Source organism: Mauremys reevesii, linkage group 10 (genome assembly GCF_016161935.1).
Source record: "Mauremys reevesii isolate NIE-2019 linkage group 10, ASM1616193v1, whole genome shotgun sequence".
Taxonomy (NCBI): Eukaryota; Metazoa; Chordata; order Testudines; family Geoemydidae; genus Mauremys; species Mauremys reevesii.
This window is the reverse complement of record NC_052632.1, coordinates 17809261-17832123: the sequence shown is the minus strand read 5'-3', so window position 1 is coordinate 17832123 and position 22863 is coordinate 17809261. Positions and strand designations below refer to the sequence as shown.

The 22863-nt window shown below is 42.7% G+C and overlaps 1 protein-coding gene across 3 annotated transcripts in view; it reads right to left on the bottom strand.

Annotated features, from left to right (window-relative positions):
• The window catches only part of LOC120373200 (BTB/POZ domain-containing protein 1-like), a 37954-nt gene extending 18683 nt beyond the window's left edge, over positions 1-19271 (bottom strand). For 2 of the 3 annotated variants that reach the window (XR_005585445.1, XR_005585444.1), the window contains exons 1-6: positions 18834-19271; positions 7982-8138; positions 7263-7368; positions 1807-2004; positions 1340-1532; positions 673-760 (exon numbers count right to left, since the gene is read on the bottom strand). Coding sequence is in view for 1 of the 3 variants with exons in the window: in XM_039491255.1 (XP_039347189.1) it covers positions 673-760; positions 1340-1532; positions 1807-2004; positions 7263-7368; positions 7982-8138; positions 18834-19189 (1098 nt within the window). In the remaining 2 variants the exon portion in view is untranslated. The remainder of the gene's footprint in view (positions 1-672; positions 761-1339; positions 1533-1806; positions 2005-7262; positions 7369-7981; positions 8139-18833) is intronic. The other variant, XM_039491255.1, reaches the window with a different exon arrangement.
• Between the last annotated feature and the right edge of the window lie 3592 nt (positions 19272-22863).

Here is a 22863-nt window from a genome sequence, read left to right as displayed (position 1 = left end):
TTTGGTTTTTATATTTGCTATACAATTATAACACAGTAGTACAACCTCAGTAGGGGAAGGTATGTACCATCTGCTTGTGACATAATTAACATCTGGAATTTTAATGAATGGGAATTCACCCCATCATGCACTGGGAGTAAGAACCAGGAGTGTTGATCTAGTACAAAAAAATATCTCCTGGAGAAATACTAACTTAAGTAAACCCATCCTGCTGTCCAAGACACCTTTAAAGAATAAATATCTTCATGAACAAACAGGTGCTCACCGAAAGATCTAAAAAACACATCAGTGCATTCTTCCAAGAACATAGCAACACCTACAGAACTTTGACAACACAATTCTGTTTTTTGTTTTATGTTCATTTTAGCTATTATACTCTGACTACAGATTCTATTAATCTCACAGTTCCCATGTTAATTTTAAGGGGAGAATAGGAATAACTTGCTAAAAATAAGAAAGTAGGACTCAGAAGTTTAACTTTCCATCTCAGTCACACCCAAGGGACAAACAATAGAATCATATTGTTGAAGTCAATTCACATTTTTATATGCAAATCTGGACTGAATAATTGCTCCATCCCAAATCAAATTCATAGTAAGCCTTATCTTAGTATTGTTCCTTGTACCAAATTTAGTTTCTACTAAGTGGTTTAATTAAAAATATACACTATACCTGTATATTGACTTGATAATCTGTGGGTCCATGAATAGATCCATACAATCCAAATCCCACTATGGAAATTCTTCTATTAACTGTGAACCTGACACAGGAGACAGGCGAATTATAAATATCACATTTCAACAGTAGTCATAGAGCTCTGATCTTGCTCCCACTCAAGTCAGTGGAAAGACTCCCACTGATTTAAAAGGTGCTGGATCAAGCTCAAGATATAGTACTATATACAATTTAATAAAGCAAACCAGGCTTACTGTAAAATGAAGTTTTATTAAAGAGATGGCATCCTAAGACCTCAATTTTACAACTAAAGGCCCCAGTCCCACAAGGATCATTCTGAAGGACTCGGTATACTGAATAACAAAAATACCTCTATTTTGACCAGCTCTGAAAGGAAACATTTTAACGGTTCCAATTTTAAATGTGGCAACGCATGTTAGCATTAATAAGCTATACTCTAGAATCCACCTAAACTATTTTTCCAGAATTTCCCTTTATTATCTTTATTTTAAAATGCTTTTATCTATGTTTGTGCGCACAGTCTACTTTTTAAATAGCCAGTGCAGATGTATCTGTGGTGAATCAGTATGTTACTGCTTTCAGTACTACAAAGCAGCATTTGAGTCACATGTTTTCTTCTCCTTGGACAACTCATGACCAATACCTGATTCGGTCACTTGTTCCGCTGTACCCCCAACGGCTCTCCACTTGCTGGAACCTGTTTATGCTGCATTCTTTTCCTCTGAGGCAGCATCTCGGTCGGTCAATATAATCAACTCTAGGTTTAGGATTGACCGTAAAATGCAAAAAGAGATTTACCACTTCCCGATCTGACAAAATTCCAGACTGAGCAGGACCTAGGAATAGAAGAAGCATGTTTCTGAGAATATGATATATTTAAAATTTTAATTCTGAATTGTTGTATTTAAATAAACAGTGCAAAAGTCCACCATGATTTGTCTCAGACCAGCACAACTTTTGCAAGATGGACTGTTTTGATAGGAAGGAGTGAAATGCATTTGTTACTAACAGGGTAGTTGTGAAAGGTTTGTGAAGTTAGTCCCTTATTAGCATAGTGTGTTTTTCTGAATTACATTAACATATTAGTATGATAAAGTAACCCACAGTTACCTGCTGCAAACTCTTCAATAGTCATTAGTGGAAAACGGATTAGAGATAGAGCTTTTCCAAGCACTTTCTGTTTGTTTCCTGACGTCACAGGCAGCTGCTGTCTTTGACACTCTGCTTCTGCCCAGCGAACAACAGCTCCAAAGAGTCTACTTTCTCGAATACTAAGTGTGTCTCTTTCTAGTACTGCACACAGTGTGTCTAAAAAAAAAAAAGTTACTAATAAATTTAGGCCAGTTTTCTCCTTTCATAGCAATTTCTGTCTTTACATATGTTAAGTCATCTTTTTAAATTATACAACTTCAGTTAAGAATAAACTATTTGATTAAAGAGCCCAAACTACTTTAATATAACAGAAAACTGATTGAATATACATGTAAGAGATCTGTTTAAGGACTAAATAAATTTATTGCAAAAAAACCACCACAGATAAGACAGTTTTGTCTTACGTGTAAATCAGTCTTCTGGAACAGTGTACAGCATCCAATCCAACAGGTTTTGTCCTGCCCGCTTCCTTCTATAAAACAGCATATGAACTTTCTTCTTGATTCCTAAGACTAGGACTATATATAGGTATAGATATATAGTGCCAAACTGCTGCTCTCATGTCCCAAAGAGTATTTCCAAAGCTAGAGCAAGATCAAGAAAGGAAGTGATCAAGCAGATTGGTGAATGTACAACTATGGGAAAGCCAAATTACTCATAATATAAAGTTGTCCTCATTTGAGTGTCCATCTGCCAATCTGGATCAACTACTGAAATGCAACAACCAGCAGAATGCACAAAAAGAAAAAAAAGTGACAGTGTAAGAATATATTAAAGTGATCTTTTAATCAGATAGACCTATGGCATCCAAAAAATTAAAAGCAGTACTAAGTGTTCCAACTCTTTTTATATACACAGCTCAGATTTTAGTGAAGATCAGTGGGACATTTAACTCATGGCTTTGCAGACCTCTCCACATGAAAGTCTGTTGTTCTTCACACAGGACCAATTAAAATAGGCACAAATCTATGTCAGGAATCTTGCTGATACTAGAAAAAGCTTCTCTGATTGCCATCTAACATGTGACCATAGACAACTTGTCCTTTTTTTGTAACCTCTGTAAATGAGACCACATCCAATTTCCTAAAGAAAACTGTTCCTGTGGAAAAGCATAATCACTTGACATCCAGAGAGTGTATTTGCATCTACTTAGACTGGAAGATGTCCTGATTTAGGTGGAAAGGCACATTATTTATACTGCAGTAGCACCTGGTAATGGACCAGGCCCCCATTGTGCTAGGCGCTGTACAAACAGAACAGTTCTGTAGAAAATTTCAAGAAACATTTTCCTGTTGTCTTGATATGATTTAAGGTTTATATGAACGTAGGCCCACCAAGAATAACAGCAGTAGTTGAGATTCCAGAACCTAACTGAGATTCTTCTTTCTAGTCTACTAGTCACCCAAAGTAGGGATTTCACGATCCAGTCGGGAAGGAAGGATTAACTGGAGAGGGACTCCTAGCATTCACAGCTGAACCCACAAAGACTTGAAGAGGGTGCAGAACAGATAACTGGACAATGTCTAAACCTGAGAAGAATAAAGACTGAATAACTGAAGGCCCTGACAGTTATGTATATGCTATGTAGGAGTTCCCAAACAAACTAGAATGATTGAAACTGCTCTGTCTAGAGAAGAGGATGAGGGATATGAATGATATGAAAACCAACTCCTGGGTGAGAAAGCCCTGCCACAAAACAAGGGAGTTTCATTTCCTAAAGTAATTTACACAATGAAATTTATGATTTTTTAAAGAAGTTAAAAAAATGTTCTTCATTGTTTACCCAGCTTTGCACTTTACGAATAGGACCTGTAAATTTTTTCAAATAAACTATTTGAAAATTTACCCAGCTCTCCTCCCCATTTATAAAAAAAAAACAAAAAAAAAAAACAAAAAAAAATCCCAAACACACCAGGTATGTAGAACTGATGTTTTGAACAAGATTTACTGGAGCTGTTTCTAACTGTTTGGACTTGAAAGAAACATATTCAGATAGTGGAAAATCAGATTATCTTCCTCCTTAAGGGCTGTTATTACAGTACCTTGAGTACGGAGAAAACATTGTAGGTGCCAGATGGAAAGGATCATGTATTGGAACAGTCCCCGTGCAGGTAGAACGAAAGAAACTTGTGAGAAGTTGGAATGAGCACAAGCAAGCAGTTGCACAAAACCAAACACAAGAAGTTTAAGGAGAGGGTGGTGCAATTTTCTTTTCTTTTTAAATAAGGCCAGACTATCCAGCCTTAATCTGAACTTTCTTCTTTGCATTCTAGCTGATTTTGAAACAAGTCTTGGACATGTTCCATCATGACTGTCTCTCAAACTGGATTGACAAAGCAGCTGGATCCTGAGTGAATACTGATATAACTCATCTCTGGCCAGATCATGCCTGCACATGGGAGACTGTAGGCCACAAAGGGTATGTCTAAACCACCATGTACACCTTGGCTTAGCAGAACTCGAGTCAGCAGACTTTGGCTTTGTTAACCTAGGGCTCGAGCATCTACACACTCATTTGTAACCCCAGGTTAAGAATTGTTGAACCCTGGGTCCAACCTGGGTCTCCAGCATCTATGCTTTATTATGTGGGTTTGAGTCCAGCCATCCATATCCCAGAATTCCTAGCAGCGCAGGAAGTATAAGGGCTGGGCCCTGCAGCTCAGTTGGGTTCAGACCAGGGAAGGAGCCGGATGTCCTTTCCAGGGAGCTGAACTACCCGTGGAGCCCATGGTTAGCTGCAGCAGATGATGATGACACTTCTAAGCCAGCCTGGAGAAAATGCAAGCCATGGTCCCAGGAGATGGAGCAACTGGAAGAGGAAGCACAGAGTGACCCGCTTGGCACAGAGAGCGGGAACCAGGCACCACTCACTGCAGAGAACAACCCAACCAGACACCAGTAGGAAGCAGCCCAGGAAAATGAGACTTTGGGTCTATTGTGTTGCCAGGAGACGAGGCAGTGACCTCTTGTTTCCCTGCTGGCCCACGATGGGATCACCGATTGCTCCAAGGGTCCTGGACTGGGACCCGGTGGAGCAGGGTGGGCCCAGATCCCCCTACCCCGCCCCCAGCCACACACTCAGGGCTGGGCAAGCACTAATCCCAGGGGCCTGAGCCATTGCCTGCTTGTTTGCTCAGCCTATGCCCAGAAGGCCTGAGTTCTTGTCTATTTAACAGTTTAGCCCTCAGGCAGGAGCCCCAAGCCACAGACTTCTTACTGGCCCAGCCCCCATCCAGGAGACTGGAGCTACCATGTGCCAAGGGGCTCAGCTACAAACCAGGATGACTGGTTGCCCCACTCAAGTTTGAGCACCAATTCCCCACCGCCAAAGGGGTGCCACAGAAGAGATCCAAAGAATCTTATGCCACCAAACTCGACTGTCCAAGGAACAAAAAGTCAGCGTTTGGGATTGTGGAATACTTTTGGCAGACTCCCAGAGCATTAGTCCAGGGGGACTGTGTCTACACTGCAACGCAATAGGGCTTGAACCCAGGGGCCCAGCTTGATTTAGGCTCTAACTCTCCACCTCTGTGGGGTCCAGAACCCTCAATCAGAGCCCTGAATTAGGGCAATTTGCATGTAGATGGACGGATGTTAGGTTTCAGTCTGAGTTCGAACCATGAGCTTACATTGCAATTAGATGTATTTAAAATGTAGGGCAGAGAAAGAGGCAATTAGCAAGAGAGGAAGCCCAGTAGTTGAAAGTTAGCAATTTTCAGCAGTAGTAAGTCAAAGTCTGAGAAAGCATGCAGCTGCACTAGCTGCAAAGGCAGGATTGTATTTATATAGCACTCAAAGGCATGCTGTGTGCTTTAAAGACAGAAAAGAGGAAAGGTTCCTGTTCCAGAGAGTCTGCATGCTAAACAGACAACATATAAACTATGGACAGCAGGATAAAAAGATGCAAACAAGAGTGTTATGTTCTTAGCACTTATTTTCTTGTTTATAATTTATCCCTTAGTTTTATATGCAAGTGTAATCTGAATCAACTTGAACCTCATTTACTCACTGTTTAATCTTTTTCTGAATTCCAATTAATCATCTATTCCCCCACCCCCACTCCAAGAAAAATACATGAGTTAACCTTAGTATAGAGTCCCATTTGTTTCTTCCTTCCCTGGCCTCTAGCAAAATAAGCTTTAGTCCCATCTTTTTCTTGTGCATCTCATACACCATGGTTATTTCCTCTCCCTTACCTCTACACAGATACTCTTCTTAACAGTTTGCTGAGGTTGGTTGTGATGAAGTCAGTGGTGTCAGGTAATGCACTGCTTCTCCTGCCAATAGTCTGTTCCCTTCTGGGAGTCTAGGCTTGAGCCCACTCATAGGCTGGAAGCTGATGTCAGTCTGGGCTATTTACAGTACTAATATACATATGCTGCTTTCATAGCTGAAAGTAGGCAGGACCAGCCCAGTAGTTGAGCGGGATTGGCAAATGGACACTCGAAGAAGAGTAATTTAACCATAATGCTTCAACTAAAACTGAACATGCAGCAAAGGTATTTACAAAACCAATTTCTCTTTTTTTGCCATATTGGCAGCAATTTTTTGCTAAATCCAATGATGGGCAGTACTAAATCACAGTAGTGACCTAAAGCAAAATTAGAGACACTACTATAAATATTGCATATATAGTTAAACAGGCCCAAACCAGATAGAAATCTGGAGTGTTTTCAAGTCAACAGACACTCAAGCTTTTTTTAGTATTTTCTCACAGATTTAATCAGACATTACACACAAAGTATTATTGTAACAGAAATGTATACTGAAAATTCAGAAAAATTCTTCAAAGATACCAGAAGATGCAAAAGTAACAACATTCACAATAAGGTAAAACTTTTTTTATGCATTTAGATCTTGTATTCAAACTTATGTTACTCAGTATTTCTTCTGCAGTGATTAAAAAATGAGTGAACTACAGTGGCCAAAATAATACTGTACCACTAAAATTCCTACACTAATTAGACAATGTAGACTAGCATATAAAAATGTTTGCTTCATCTTTCAAAATGGTATTGAAGTAAAATCCTTGTACTTTTAATAAAGTTCTAACTAGTTCTAATCAATGTGAGTATAGATTTTTAAAACAAAAATCTGATCCTAAACCTGTCAAGTTAAAACACCAGTTTCAACATTATGTGATACCTGTAAACCACTATGTTACAAGAGAGTCAACTATTAAAATGAACAAGTTAAACAAGTCAGTTGGGACTAATTTATTTGTTTAAATGGGTAAGCCTTTTAGCAGAGTTCTCTAATGTGATGATTTTTATATATGGGAATCTTTTAGAGCCTATATAGTGTACATGTTTCAGTGCATGCTTTGACATAAAGGAATACCGTTTAACAATGCAAATCAATACAGTTCTTTTACAAAGTTTAAATACATATTCTGGTAATAGAAGGCAACTTACCTATGTCAATATCAGTAAAACCTTCTGCACTTATTGCATCCATTGTACTTTTGTCTATAGTGTCAAGACAAAGACTAGCAAGCTGGGGTTCATCAAATAATCGAGCCTATGGAGATAATATATTGTCAGATTTATGAAGTAACCCAAACAAACAGATTTATGAAGTAACCCAAACAAACAAGTTTTTACTCCAGAATAATGGATACATTCTATTTAGACAGCCTCAATTTACCTTTCAAGTATTCCTTGAGTTTGTGTCAAACAGCCCTTGAATGATGTACTTCATTAAGAGTTTTTGTATCAGATTTCTCCAATTCTCCTTCCTGAATAATATTATTACACTGCCAAAGATAAATCTCTATATTTGAAATTGCAAGTCAAAACTACAATACTGGATCAAAATAGACAATGTTCTCAAAGAGCCTCAGATTAATTTATTAGAATATTAATAGTACTGAAGAGAACAGACCTCACGTTTATGATGTTCCAATAACTATATAAAAATACATTTACAAAGCTCTTTTCCTTTATATTATTTCATACTCAAGAAGCTGAGTGACAAAGCTGCAATAAGATGCTTGCAAAAGGACTGATATGCTGCACAGATATTTCTACCACAGACTAAACTACCTAGACATCTAACATTGTGTAAAATATTAGCTCTTGGGGGGTGATTTATTAAACAATATTTTCAGAAGCCAACATTTTATTCAGGTTACCTGGGTAAGAAGCATAAAGGCATTATCTGCTCTAAGGTGTTTAGTGAGAAATTCCACACAATGTGCTTCCAGGGCTGGGACTGCATACTTCTTGGCAGTGTAGAGAGTAGTCATAACTGTTTCAGGACCAATCTGAACTTCATCTGAATAAAGAAACCTGGAAATAATACAAAAATACAGAAGGATAAAAGGGATATAACTGGGGCAGAGCCGAACATACCAACTAAATTTAAGAACATGATTAACAGCCTCTTTGTATTGACAAAACAAATTAAAGAAGTGCACTAAAAAAAGTTTGGTACTAGTGAAAATGTGGCATCATGTTAAGTTTATGAAAAGCTAATGCCATTAGATCTGCATAAGAAGTGTAACGCTCCCTAAAACTAATCTTGCTGTATTGGTTTATTAGATATGTACAGCCAGTGAAGAGTAGCTGAGCTGGCAGAATTACTTTTAATTCATTGAATAGATCTGGCTCAATAGCAAAAACATCTTGAATTTGAGTATCAATGCCTCTATTCCTACACCACTGCTCTCAATTCAAAGAAACTGCACACTATCCATCCAGCCATGAGGGGACACAAATCAAGGGACTTCCACTGCAATAACATTTTAATTCTAAGTCAGCATTTTCCCTGTGCAGGAAACTAATACACCTCTACCTCAATATAACGCTGTCCTTGGGAGCCAAAAAATCTTACCGCGTTATAGGTGAAACCACGTTATATCTAACTTGTTTTGATCCGTCGGAGCGCGCAGCCCCGCCCCCCCGGAGCACTGCTTTACCGCGTTATATCCGAATTTGTGTTATATCAAGTGGCGTTATATCAGGTTAGAGGTCTATTTCAGCTATGGTCTTGAGTCTCTATTTTTTCGACAGAGACTGCCTCAGGCTGAAACTCTGACCTGCCTCCATTGTTTTTGAGACTGCAGGACAGACTGGTGTTTTAATGGTAGCAATGACTCAAGAGACAAAAAGTGTGCACCAAAGGCAGCAAAGCCAGCTTTCCTGAAAGCTGTTACTTGTCGAGATGAGACAGGAATATTGATTCCAAATACCAATCACTGGGGGTGGGAATTGTTTGTTTTTTAAAATCTGTTATTGACCTGAAGAAAGTATTTCCAAGTCTGACACTACTGCATCTCTAATTTCCAGGCAAGTTAATCAAAACTGCTCTATTGGTTACAGAAATACACAAAAAAGATTTCTGTATAGTACAAGTTATTAAAAAACCCACCAATATTGGTTTAAACATAATAATTAAGAGGCATACTAACAGAGGCAGGAATTCCTAAATCAAGATTAAAGGCTAGTCTGCACTAGAAGTGCTACAGCAGCGCAGTTGCACCGACGCAGCCTTGCCACTGTAATGCGTCTGGTGAAGATGCTCTACGCCAACGGGAGAGAGCACCATCAGTATAACAAAACCACCTTTGTGAGAGGCAGTAGCAATGTCTCCTGCCAACATAGCGCTGTCCACACCAGTGCTTAGGTCGGTGTAATTTACATCATTCATGGGCTTGGCTTATTCACACCCTTGGGAAACAAATTATACTGACATAACCTGTAGTGTAGACAAGCCCCAAGCCTCCTTTTTCCCCCTCTTGTTATTTTGGTTTGTTAAATATCCATTATTTTATCTCACGCACTATTCCGAGACTCCTGCAACAATGAGGCACAACAAGGTGCTAAACCTAGAACGTAAGCAGGTAACATAATCCCCAGGCTTTGTCACAACCATAATAATCTAATCTCCTTGTTTAAAAACCAACATTTTGTCCCTCTTAACATATTTTTCAATGTACTTAAAAATATACAATGCTTTTCTGGCGCTTACTTTAATATAAAAAGTGTGAGAAAGAAGTGGAGAGGTTCCTATATTGTGTATACAAACCTGAAAGTCTATGGGGCTTATGAAAAAGTAGTTGAGAACTGTTGGCACTCAAGAAACTAACGTAGCTGCTACCATGCTCTAGATCTGCAATCTGATAATTTCTTCATGGGTAAAAGGTGCCAAAGAGATCAACAGGTTACCTCATTTCATATTGGTTTTAGGTCAACGTGTAACAACTGCTCAAAAATCCAGACTCTCCCACAGTAGGCAGCTATCTAGTAATAACATTTGACTAATAAACTTAAAAAAGGAGACTGCAGAATTGATGGCCACATACTATAGCCACAGAGCTAATGAAAAATGGACAGCACACATCTTAGCTCATCCTTTCATGTCAGCTTATACGCTTTTAATAGGTACTAACAAAAGCATGATTTGAATTAGTCCGTAACATAGGCCATGTAATAAAACTTTGGAGTTATTTCACAAGCACTGTAGACAGATATTTTTGTATATATGATAAAGATTTGGCAAGCCAGTTGCCAGGAATGGTGGAGAGGAAGGGGATGATTGGAACAAACTGTTTGCTGTGCTGTGCAAAAGGGGAAGACAGCGGGAGCAAGGTAGCAACCTGGAATTTCCCCGTGTCATGGATATATTTCATTTCTGGGACTCATGGCCCTAGGCTAGTACCCTGGTTGAGGGATTATGTCAGAAGGAAAGGGAAACAGCTGGAAACAAAGAACAGTTGAAAATGATTTTGGGAAACAGTTTGACTGATTTTGTACAGGAGCACGATAATGGTCTCTGGAAGCCTGAGAGCTTTACTGGTCCTGGAGCATTCCTGCAGCTTTGTAAGGATATAGTAGTGATGGTAGTAAATAAAGAGAAAGATCAGTTAAAGGCAGAAATAGAGGAGTTAAAGAAAGATAAAATTGAGAAAGACAAAGACATCCAGCCTGAAGGCTGAGTCAGACACCTTCTGTGCTCAGATAGTGGCACTGCCGACACAGGGGTGTGACAATGAGCAAGAGAGTAACAGGCAGGAGCTGTAAGTGTCTGGATTGAAACAGCAGGCAACGGAGAGTGATAAGAATATTTTAAACTACAAATTAAGCAGCTGATTTTTTAATTTAAAAATAAAATAGCTCATTTTGAAAAATCCTGATAGGATGTGGATTTTTTTTAAATGACTGTAATATCAAACGTATACAAAAGATTTTAAACTTTAGCAGATTTAAATATTGTGGCGTTAGTGAGCATTACTGTAACAGAAAAAAACATTGTGTTACTAATTTAGTACAGCTTCTATAAGCACATTCATTAAGTCACGGCTGGCTTGGGTGTATATTTTTTAACATCACTGCTTAGAGCTTTATCCACATAACACAAGAGTTTCATATCAGCTTGGTAGGCTTGGGCTGCTCTGAGAATATACTCCTAAGAATCAGCCACCAGAGGCCAAATAAAAATTCAGCAACTTGTAGCAATGAAGCATCCAATATAACCAAATACTTTTAGAGTGAGGAAATTTAATCCACACTAGGACAGAAATGTCAACATGCCAATATATGATTTATGCTTCGTCTTGTCTATATTAGGAAAAGTTGGGTGCATAATTTCTTATCTGAATGTTTCTAGTGTGCACATAGCCCTCTTTTATATCTAGAAAGTCTGTTTTTTTCCCCCTCCCATCACAATGCCTTTTGTGGGATTTTCCTGAGACAAGCAATAAAGCATGTTGAATACATTCTTAATGTTCAAAAATGCTGAGTTAGAGAATAAAGAGGCAGGCACAAGAACTATTAAAAAATTGCAAAACAATGAGTCACTTGAAGATCTGTGTCAGTGATCCTGGAGTATTTGCACAGTACCCCTCCTTTTCCAGAATGGGAAAATCTGTCTGAGTGGCTTGCTTCTGAAGAATCCCTCTGCTTGTGTGTGTAGGGCAGTAGTTCCAAAACTTTGTATGTTGCACCCTTCTGTTTGTTACAGGTCTGAACTTGTGCTCTGCATATCTTTTTCTGCATCTCACCTGTCTATAAATATCTTTTTCTATCCATTTTCTAAGTACACAAAATTTTCAGAGAAAACTATTTCCTTGATACCTCTACTTTTCTCTGCCTCCAGTTTTCAGCCTCTCTCTCGCAAAGTTCTCTCCCCATTCTCCCTCTCTTCCCCAGGTCCTGCATTCTCTCATTCCCTCTTTCCTGGTTTATACCTTATTGTCTCTTCCTGTAAGGCTTCAATGTCAATTTTTTCTCCCTCATTGTATAGGTAAGAATGTGAGAAAATGTTCAGAGGCAATTATTTTATAAAGGAAGCAATTGAGATCACTAAGTCCCCCAGACCAGATCATTTCCTTAAAGAGAACCTCTCCCGAAAATTTTTCAAGGGAGTTTATTAAGCCCCTAGCAATCAGTTCTGTGGACACTGGTGAATTTTATCTTCTTAGAACGCAAGAAAAAAAAGCAGAGAACCCTACCCTAAACTCACCAGGATGCACACAAAATCATCCCAATGGTCCCCCAACCACTGTAGTTGCTTTGCAAGAACGCTTTTGGTCCTTGTTTAAAAACCCTACAGGCAAGAGAAATATTGGATGGTAAGTCAACAAAGAGCAAATCTACACTACAGTGTTACACTGGCACAGCTGCACTGTTGCTCTCCCCTTTGGCATAGCTATTTCACCTCTGTGAGAGGTGGAAGCTATGTCGGCAGGAGAGCATCTCCAGCCGACAAAGCATTGGCGTGGACAGTGCTTAGGTTGCTGTAACTTTTTCACACCCCTGAGCAACGTAACTTACATTGACTTAAGCAGTAGTGTAGGCCAGCCCAAGAAACAGTTATTTTATTCCTTAAACCAGTGTTCCCCAACCTTGAGACGCTGCTTGCGTAGGGAAAACTCCCGGCGGGCCGGGCCGGTGTGTTTACCTGCCGCATCCACAAGTTCGTCTGATCGCGGCTCCCGCTGGCCGTGGTTCACTGCTGGAAGCAGCACGAGCCAAGGGACTTACTGGCCGCCGCTTCCAGCAGGTCCCATTGGCTTGGAGCAGCAAACCGTGGCCAGTGGGAGCCACAATCAGCCGAACCTGCGGACCCGGCAGTTGCTTTCCCTACACAAGTGGCATCCCAAGTTTGGGAAACACTGTCTTAAACCTTTGAGCTCAACCAATAATAGTTGTTTTTTGTTTTTTTTCCCCCCCAGAATGGTTCTTCCCCAGAGATAAGTCCTCAGTCTTCTCCTTTATCTATTTGGTTATAATCTTGATTCCAAAAATTAACCCACAATAAAATCATATTTTAAAAAGTTATTACTGAAGGAATACGTCTATTATTTTAAAATATATAAATAAATACTTTTTTAAGCTTGAATACCTTCCTTCCAACATCTCTAAGTCATTTTCTAAATACCTTAATACTTTTAGGGTTTCACTTTTTGAACCATCTATCAAAGATCGACAACTCTAATAACCAATATAAGCAGTTTTCATTTAGACAAAAATAAATGTTCACAAAGGAACAGGAAACTACTTAATTACTGCATAAAAGACCTAATGAGCAATTGTTTACACGGTTCGATTACTTATGGGTAAGGTTACAATTTAGTCACGGAGGTTGTGGAAGTCACAGAATCCATGACTTCCAGCAACCTCCATGACTTCAGCCTGCTGTGATCGGGAGCTACATGGTCCCCTGCCGCCTGCAGGGGCAGGGAGCTATGGGGTATCCCTGCCGTCTCTGGCAGCCCCCTGAGCTCCAAGTCTCCGCAGGCAGTGGGGTACCCCACAGCTCCCAACTGCGAGCTCCAAGCCACCTCAGAGAGTGGGGAAACCCCCAAGCTCCTGTCTGCTGTGGGTGGTTGAGGCCCCCGGAGCTCCCAGTGGCGGGGGAACCCCAAGCTCCTGGCAGCTGCAGGCCCCTGATGCTGCAAGCAGCGGGGGTATCCCGCAGCTCCCAGCCCACACACTGCAGGTATACTTTGCAGTCCCCAGCTGTTGCAGGCAGCTCCTCACCCCTGCTCTGCTGAGCCGCTTCAGGCACTGTGGGGACCCACAGATCCCCATTTTGTCAGGGATATTTTTAGTACAAGTCACGGGCAGGTCACGGCTTCTGTGACTTGTTCTTCCGTGACTTTTACTAAAAATATCCACGACAAAAATCTTAGCCTTAGTGATGGGCATTATGTTCTTAGTAATCTCTACACTTTTTCCGGAAAACAGAGCTAAAAATAGACTGTTTCAAATGGAATGGACTAACCTTCATGCTGCTTATTTCCTCTGCTGAAATTTGTTATATGCAAATATGTTTAGTTTTTTTATTTTAATAACTCACTCTCCCCACCCCCACCCCCCATTAAAAGCAAGCAGAGAAGATAGAGGCAGACTTTCTTAAATTCTAGAAACTGATGTAAATGCCAGTTGCACATGTAGACCTCCAACAAATAGCATTTTAGGAAAAGGGAGAACTAACTTCTTGTTTTTACCCTGATTTCAGAGTTCAGTAATCTGTACTTCTGCAGGAATTGATAGCCATCACAAACTAAAGCAGTAAAGAAGCGTGCCTTACAAAACACAGACAAACTCCAGTCTCTGTAGGTAGATAAAAGGGAATTAATTTCCAAGTTCTTTGTTTGAAATACCACTTGTAATTTAAGTCCTGTACATTTCCCCAACAAAAAAGAACTAACTTCAACATTATAGTGGTAGGGGAAAGAAGCACAGTTCAGACTGATCTGGGGACTTGACATGAGAATTTTCTAAAGGCTTGGTATATACTTGGAAAGTTTTGCTGGCATAGTGTATGTTAGAGATAGATAGTTTGGTTGGTTGGGGGTTTTTTTTGGTCAACATAGCTATGGTAGCAAAACTTCAATGCAGATGTAGTTATACCATCAAAAAAAAAATCCTTTTGTTGGTAACAGCTTATTTCACTTGGGGATCTGGTATAAGCTGTTCCAGCAAAGGGGCTTTTTTTTCTGGTGTAACTGCATCTACATTAAGGTTTGCCGGTATAGCAAAGGTTTGCCAGACCCAAAAGTGTAGGCAGGTGCCCAATAGCAAATAGTCACTTAAGGTCTCAACAACAACCTCTGTCACCCAGCAACTCATTTGCTTTACATAGGCAGGAGATCACTACCCGCATCATCCCCTGCCACTCCAGCCTCATTTTTGTCCTCTTGGATATTTATTACAATGCATGCTTGTAAAAGAACACTAATTTTAGGAAATTTGCCAGTAAATGTGATATTACATACAATCCTTGCATTCTCTTCCAGTATGCATTGGGAAATGGGGTCATTTTAACTTTTGTATTCTCAGTTATAATACTGAAGTCAATTTTCAAAAAGTGTATAGTAGGAAGAAAGAAATGTCAAGTATTTGTTTGTGTTAAAGTTTTCAGTAGGATGCGTGTTTTTTAAAAAGCATACTGAATTTATATTTTGTGCTTATGTTGGCATATATAGAATTCAGGCACATTCCAATGGCGTAAATGTATATTTCCAGACCAAATGGCTTCCAAGATATGGTAACCTTTAAAATATCACCAACCCCTTAGTCTGCCAGTGCTTTTATATATAGTGAGGCCTTGGATCAATATATATATTTTTACTATAATACTCAAGGGCCCCAAGCAGGCCACTGTGCTAGCAGCTCTACAAATACACAGTGGCTTCCATCGCATTCTAAGGCCCCTATCCCTCATGCATTTTTTTCCCCCATAATGTTCAAACTGTAGCCTCTTTTTTAACACATATGATTCTTAATTTCTTAAAGTTAAGAAATTAACTTAAGAATTGAAACTTAAGTCTTTAATCCTAAACTTTTTCTACTTAAATCTGACCTCTAACTATGGCTGTTGCTCTTTTAAAAATCCTTGCATATACATCTTTGTCATTCTCTTAACACGAGAAACAACATTTTGTCTGCAACATACACCTTTACCTATTCCCTGTACACTAGCGCCTAGCCAGTTTTGCCATTCCCTCATGACTAAGGCTAAGATTTTGTCAGAGATATTTTTAGTAAAAATCAGACAGGTCATGGGAAAAAAGGAAAATTCACAGAAGCCTGTGACCTGTTCCTGACTTTTACTAAAAATATCCATCACAAAACAGGGAACTGCTAGGCAGCTGTGGGGCCTGGCTGGGAGCTCCAGGGGCCCCAACCACCCATGGGGGCTCGAAGCTCCAGGGTCCCCCTCCCCCACGGCCCTGAGCTGTGGGGTCCCCTGCCACCAGAGGCCAGGAGCTGGGGGGGAGGGGACGCCCGGCCAGGAGCTTTGAGGTCCCCTCGCGGCAACTTAGAGCCCCCCAGTGCCCAGGAACTGCCGGAGCCCTCACCCCGCTGCCCGTGGCAGCAGGGAGCTGCAGGGTACTCCCATCACCTCAGAGCTCAGGGGCTCCGCTGTCTTGGGCGGCAGTGGGACCCTGCAGCTCCCAGCCGCCTGTGGGCTGAAGTCATGGAGGTCTTTGGAAGTCACGGATTCTGTGACTTCCGTGACCTCCATAATAAAATCCTAGCCTTACTCATGACTGGAGTTTAGGGCTATAAGCCCAAGTCACTTGTGGAGCAGGAAGGAGATGTTCTACTAATATCCTCAAGTGAATGAGGAGAGCAAAAGTCAGCTGTTGCTTCTCTCTGCTGTTCCTCCCAGGAGACGGGACTTTTAAAAGTCCACACCTGACAGAAGGAAACTCCTGGCTAAGAGCATGGGCAGGTGCCCCATTCTCTCTACACTTCATGGCTTGTCCCTATTGGTTCCTAGTGTAAAAGGCAGGATGTCCCCACTCTATTCTAGAGGTCTTGTACTACTTCAGTGGAGAAGTCTCTGGAGGGTCCTAAATCAGTAACTGTCTCTCCAAAACCTTGACTGTGAAGGAGGACTTACACCTGCTCCACCGTATTGCATTACAGATTGAGGGAGGACCTGAAAACAGCCTCAAAATTCTAACGAGCTCTTACAAAGCAACAGTAATTGATTTCTCCATATACACTGAAGGACAAGAAGTAATGGAATTAATCTGCAGCAAGGGAGACTTATATTAGATCGGGGTGGGCAAACTATGGCCCGTGGAACCGTCCTGCCCGGCCCCCAAGCTCCTGGCCCGGAGGCTAGCCCCCAGCCCCTCCCCTGCTGTCCCCACTCCCCCGCAGCCTCCGCTTGCTCGCTTCACTGCCGGCGCAATGCTCTGGGCGGCACTGCTGTAAGCACCTGGGACAGCGCAGCGGCAGAGTCCGGCCTGACCCGGTGCTCTGTGCTGCGCAGTGATGGTAGCACCACCGGCGCTCCGGCTGTAGCACCACTGGCGCTCCAGGAGGGGGGGTTGAATGGGGCAGTCAGGGGCCAGGGAGAAGGGATGGTTGGATGGGGCAGGGGTCCTGGGGGCCCATCAGTAATGAGAGAAGGGGTTGGATGGGGCCGCAGGGGTCCGGTGGCAGTCAAGGGACAGGGAGCGGAGGTGTGTGGATGGGATGGCAGGGGTCCCAGAGGGACCATCAGGGAACATGGGGCTTGGATGGGGCACGAGTCCCTGGGGGGGGGGTAGTTAGGAGGTGGGGGCCGGGCCACAACCCCCTCCCCTAACTGGCCCTCCATACAATTTACGGAACCCGATGCGGCCCTCAGGCCAAAAAGTTTGCCCACCCCTGGGTTAGATCATAGGAAAAGCTTTCCAGCATTAAGGATGGTTAAAGTCTGGAATAGGCTTCCAAGGGAGGTGTGAAATTCCCATCATTGGAGGTTTTTTAAAAATAGGCTGGACAAACAACTGTCATGGATGGTAAGTGTACTAGATCCTGCTACAGTGCAGGGGTCTGGGCTTAGAACCTCAAGAAATTATCTTCCAGCCCTACATTTCTATGAAATTTGGGATTTTAATCAGTTTTTATATTTATAAAAAGTTTAGCCTAATTGAACAGTTTGAGCAGAATTTTAAGAGTTATCTACAATTTATTCAAGTTATCAATTCTCAGTAATAACCTTGATGTACAATATATTCCCCTCATATAAACTGCCATTGACAATTCCCACCTAGGCCTCAAATTGGCTAGTTTTGTGTAGGTTTGAAATTGATTAGATGATCATTCCTCCCCACCCTTAAATCGCTGCAATTACCAGAGATCATAGACAGCATATGGGTGAATAATCACTTAATAAACAAGAACAGCAGCAAGAAAAATGATGATCTGACACCAAAAAGCATTTTTTACTTGATCCAAGAAGAATAAAATCCATGAATCAAATCAATAAACAACAACACAGTATAGCAGACTCAATTCTTCCTTTATGCATTAGTTGGAAATAAGTTATTGCAACACACATAGAAGAGATCTATTATTAAACTACATCTCCCACTGTCTTGCTTCAAAGGCAATCCCTTTGTAAGGACACTTAATTCTCCTGAAGTAAGCATTTTCTTTGCAGGGAAGGTATAAGAACAATTTGCACAATGGGCAACTCCAAATAAAGCCTAAGGAGGGTCCACAACTAAAGAAAAGCCCAAAAATCACGAAGTTCTTGTGCACGGAACTGACAGTTTGACCTTGTTTGCCAGACCACACGATGGCTGTGCCTGGTTTCTATCTGTTTTGTGCCAGGTACAAACAGGTCAGGAATACATTAAGCATCCTGAACCAGTGACAAGAGAACAAAGCGGGGGGGGGGGGGAGTTGGGGAGGGTGAAGGAAAATGCAGCAGCAAGCAGGCATAGGTGCAAGATGGAGAGAGGGCCAGAGGGCCAGACACCAGCAGCCATGAAGGGATATAACTAGGGCTTCTGCAGCCGGCTGGTTTGCAAGCCATGTCACTCACTCACTCCTCAGCCCCACACAGCGGTCAGAGAGGGGCGTGGGCCAGTGCAAGGACACACGCATCAACCCGCCAGCTGCTGTCGGCGCTCAGGGCAGCAGCCTAAGAGGAAGAGCCGCCGCCAGCGGCTAACCCGCTCCAAGCCGGCACTAGGGCAGCCCGCCCCGCTTCTCCTCAGCCCCCGGTCCCACCCCACCCGGCCTGACCTGAGCAGCGCCAGGAAGGCGGCGGGCTCTACGTCGGGCAGCTCGATCTCGGCCGAGGTGGTGGCCATGCCACCGTTGAACATGGCGTCGAAGACGGCGCTGCCGGCGGCCAGCAAGAAGCGGTGGGCGGGGATGCGCTGCTGGCCGGGCCCGGGGGGCCCCCCGCCGCCGGGCTGCCGCGGGCCGCCCTTGCCCACCACGAAGCGCACGTCGCTGAGCAGCTCGTTGGTGAAGAGGAAGGCGAAGCGCTCCTGCAGCGAGCCCTTGGTGGCCTGCCAGTTATACACGGGCTCCCGCTGCAGCGCCGCGGGGGCCGCCTCCGGGGGCCCGCCCGAACCCCCCGCTGCCGCCGCCATCGCCGCCCCGCGGGCCGCTCACTCCGCCCGAGGCACGCGCCTCCCCGCCGCCGGGGCCTCCCACCCTCCTCAGTGTCACAAACGGCCTTCCGTCAGCGCGGCCGGCGCTACTGCGCATGCCGCTCCAGCGCTCTGCGCATGCCCGGTGCGAGCGGCTGAAGGCCTTGCCCTGACGCTGCCCTTCCTTGCCGTCAGGATCTGCTTTGGGGGCGGCGCGGGTCCAGGGGCCAGTGGTGGCGGCGGGAGGGAGAGGAGGGGGCAGATAGGCGACGGCAGGGGCAGGGTGCGAGAGGGTGTTGAGAATGGGGAGAGGGGCGGCAGAGGAGAGAGAGGGGCAGAGCGGCTGAAAGTGACTGTAGATGGGAGAAGCCCTGTGCAGCGGTGGCCAGGATAAGGCGCAGATGGCAGAGGGGCTGCGTTCCTCGCTGCCTGGTGCATCCCAGCCAGGGCTTAAATGCAGCCAGAGCTGTTCCGAGCGGAGCTCCGCGAAATATTTTCACTCTCCCGGGAGGGTTTTTTTGGTAGCATTTTGGGGGCGGGGGCGCTCTGGGAAATACTCCGTAAGAATTTAAGCCCTGATGTCAGCATTCCCTCCTTACAGCTGTGTGGGAAAGGCGCAGTGTAGAGAAAGCCCAGATGAGGCTGCCCTTCTCTATCTGAAACAATGCACTGAGATGCTGAGAGAAAGTTGATTCCGTGAAATATTTCACACACCTCTCCTAATGTTGGAGGGGCTGATGGTAAGAAAGGGAAAAAGAAATATATACACACACACACCATATAATACAGCAGTTAAGGAAACATAAAATGACTTCCTAGATTAAAAATAAATATCATGGTCAATAACATAGACACCGTGGAATAACTTGGATAAGGATCAGGCTTGTGGTAATACCAGCACACAAATACATACCTCACACACATCTGTAAGAGCCATAATGTGATTACAGGTTATAGCCATCTAGAAAATGAAATTCATAGAATTTAATTCTAGCCAATATTCAATAAAATATTATTTTATACTCGTGTGAATTAAATTAAATGTTTTTGAATAATTAATACATTAAAATGACTGTGATGTTGCATTCCATATGCTTTATGGAAATATGCTTATGAACATGACATAACTGGATATATGCTTTACACGAAATACCTTTTGTATGGTGTCATTAGAAAGCTTGTAATCTACTAAGTGTGTTCATCCTATTTGTTTGCATGTATTGTTTCTATATCTGGAGTTAGGAGAATAAGATACAAAAAGTGGAGGCTATTAAGGGTGCTCCAGAAACAATCAGTTGTAAATGGCCTTAGTTACTTGAAAACGTTCCTGTGTAGGTGTGGACCAGCCCAGGGGGAATGGAGACTAGGAATCTTACAGTGACATGTGACCATGTCACCTGATAATGAAATGCATCTTAAATCTGGTACTTTTCTATTTAGAAGGATGGGTGGGGACCCAGAGAGACAAAAGATTCCTGCCTTGTGCCAAAGCTATAAAAGGGGATGGAGCAGGACAAAGAGGTGGTAGTCATGAGAAAACCCCTACTTACCACCTGAGATCATAGGTGTCCAAGCGGAAAAATTAGCAGGTGTTTAGCACCCACTGGCAACCAAGCTCCCCCCACCCCCTCCTCGCCTCCTCTTCTGCTGAGTGCGCTGCGCCCCGCTCCTCCACCTCCCTCCCCGTTTGATGGCGCTTTGGACTTTCGGGGAGGGAGGGAGAGGAGCAGGGACACAGCACGCTCAGGGGAGGAAGCGGAGAAGAGGCAGGGCAGGGGCAGGGATGTGGGGAAGGGGGTGGAATGGGGGAGGAGACTTGGGGGAAGGGGTGGAATGGGGGTGGGGTGATGGCTGTGCAGGGGCAGGAAGGGGCGGGGTCGAGCACCCACCGGGCAAAGGAGAAGTCAGCACCTATGCCTGAGATGTCTTCTGGATCTAACAAAGACTGTACCTGGGGGAAAGGGTTGGGCCCAGACTAGGAAGGAGTCTAGTCTGTGAAAAGCTTATTGGAACATCTCTGAGGGTAAGATATTACCTGTAATCAGTTTCTTAATGTATTAGGCTTAGACTTGCATGTTTTTGCTTTATTTTGCTTGGTGACTGACTTTGTTCTGTTTGTTATTACTTTGAAACCACTTAAATCCTACTTTTTATACTTTATAGAATCAGTTTTGTTTCTTAATGAACCCAGAGTAAGTGATTAATACTGGGGGGAGCAAACAGCTGTGCATATCTCTCTATCAGTGTTCTAGAGGGTGTACAATTTATGAATTTACCCTGTATAAGCTTTATACAGAGTACAACGGATTTATTTGGGGTTTGGATTCCATTGGGAGCTGGGTGTCTGAATGCTGGAGTTAGGTAACCTGCTGAGCAGTTTTTAGTTAAAGTCTGCAGCTTTGGGGGCATGGACCAGACCTGGGTCTGTGTTGCAGCAGGCTAGTGTGTCTGGCTCAACGAGGCAGGGTTCTGGAGTCCCAACCTGGCAGGGAAAACAGGCTCAGAGGTAATTTCAGCACATCAGGTGACAGTCCCAAGGGGATATCTGTGTCCAAACCTGTCACAATGACACTTGACTACTTTTCTAAGGTAGTGTATGACTCCTGCAATTGGGCACATGTGTCCTGAGTTCTAGAGGAAAACACTCAAAATATCACCTTAAATAATAAGGGGGAAAAGTACAACTGCACAAAGTGTACAGAGTTGTGATAACTATAGAAATGTATATTATAATACATGGGACTGAACAACTCAAATTTACTGTTTAATAATTTTAAGATAAATATTTCTTCAGTTTCTTGAAATTCTGCAGTTGAAATATAAATTAATGTTTACCAAATTTATATTTTAATGTACCTGTGACAACCAACATAAAACTTTGTTTAACAATTATTTTAGTTAAAATATTTTGCATATGTACATTTTTGAAATATTGAAATAGAAATTCTTATGCACTTCTGAAATTAAAATCCAGTGAATACAGCTGAGGGTTGCAAATTTTGGCACTGAAGCTACCATCCAACAGGATTTGCAACCCTGGATCAGCGACGTGGGAAGATGAGGTGCAGCAAATTCTGAAACAAAGACCACCTCCTTTTTAATGTACTACCCCTATGCGTATGAAAAAGGGAATGCATATTTTGACTGGGAGACAAAAAATGGTCCACTCTCAGTGTCAATTTCTGATGGGAAGCCATTTCTGACACGTCCTACGCTCACTGTACTCTAGTGCAGCTGCACACCACAATGCAGCTGTAATGGACAGGAAGGTGAGGGGTAATTATATCTGCCTACCTACCATTCCCCACATAAATTCAGCTTGATAAAACGTCCTTTACAAGATATCCAACTAGAAAGATATATATCAGCAAGAATATGAAATAAATTGTTTGGAAGAAGCTATATTAATTCAAGATCATTAGCACAATAGTCTGGCATAGAAGTATCAGGTGAGAAATAATCTGGATCCTTTTGCCATCTGCTGGAGTTTTGTTGTAAGTACAACAGCAATCGTAAAATACTTGTGGCGCTTTATACCATCTATTATATCTCATGGCTTGGCAGGCTTTGTGGAAGCATGTGCTTATCAGAGGAAAATAATATGTCACCCTCCTGTGTGCAGGTTTATAATTAGGACAAAACTAAGACAGAACAAGAATGGACTATTCCACTGA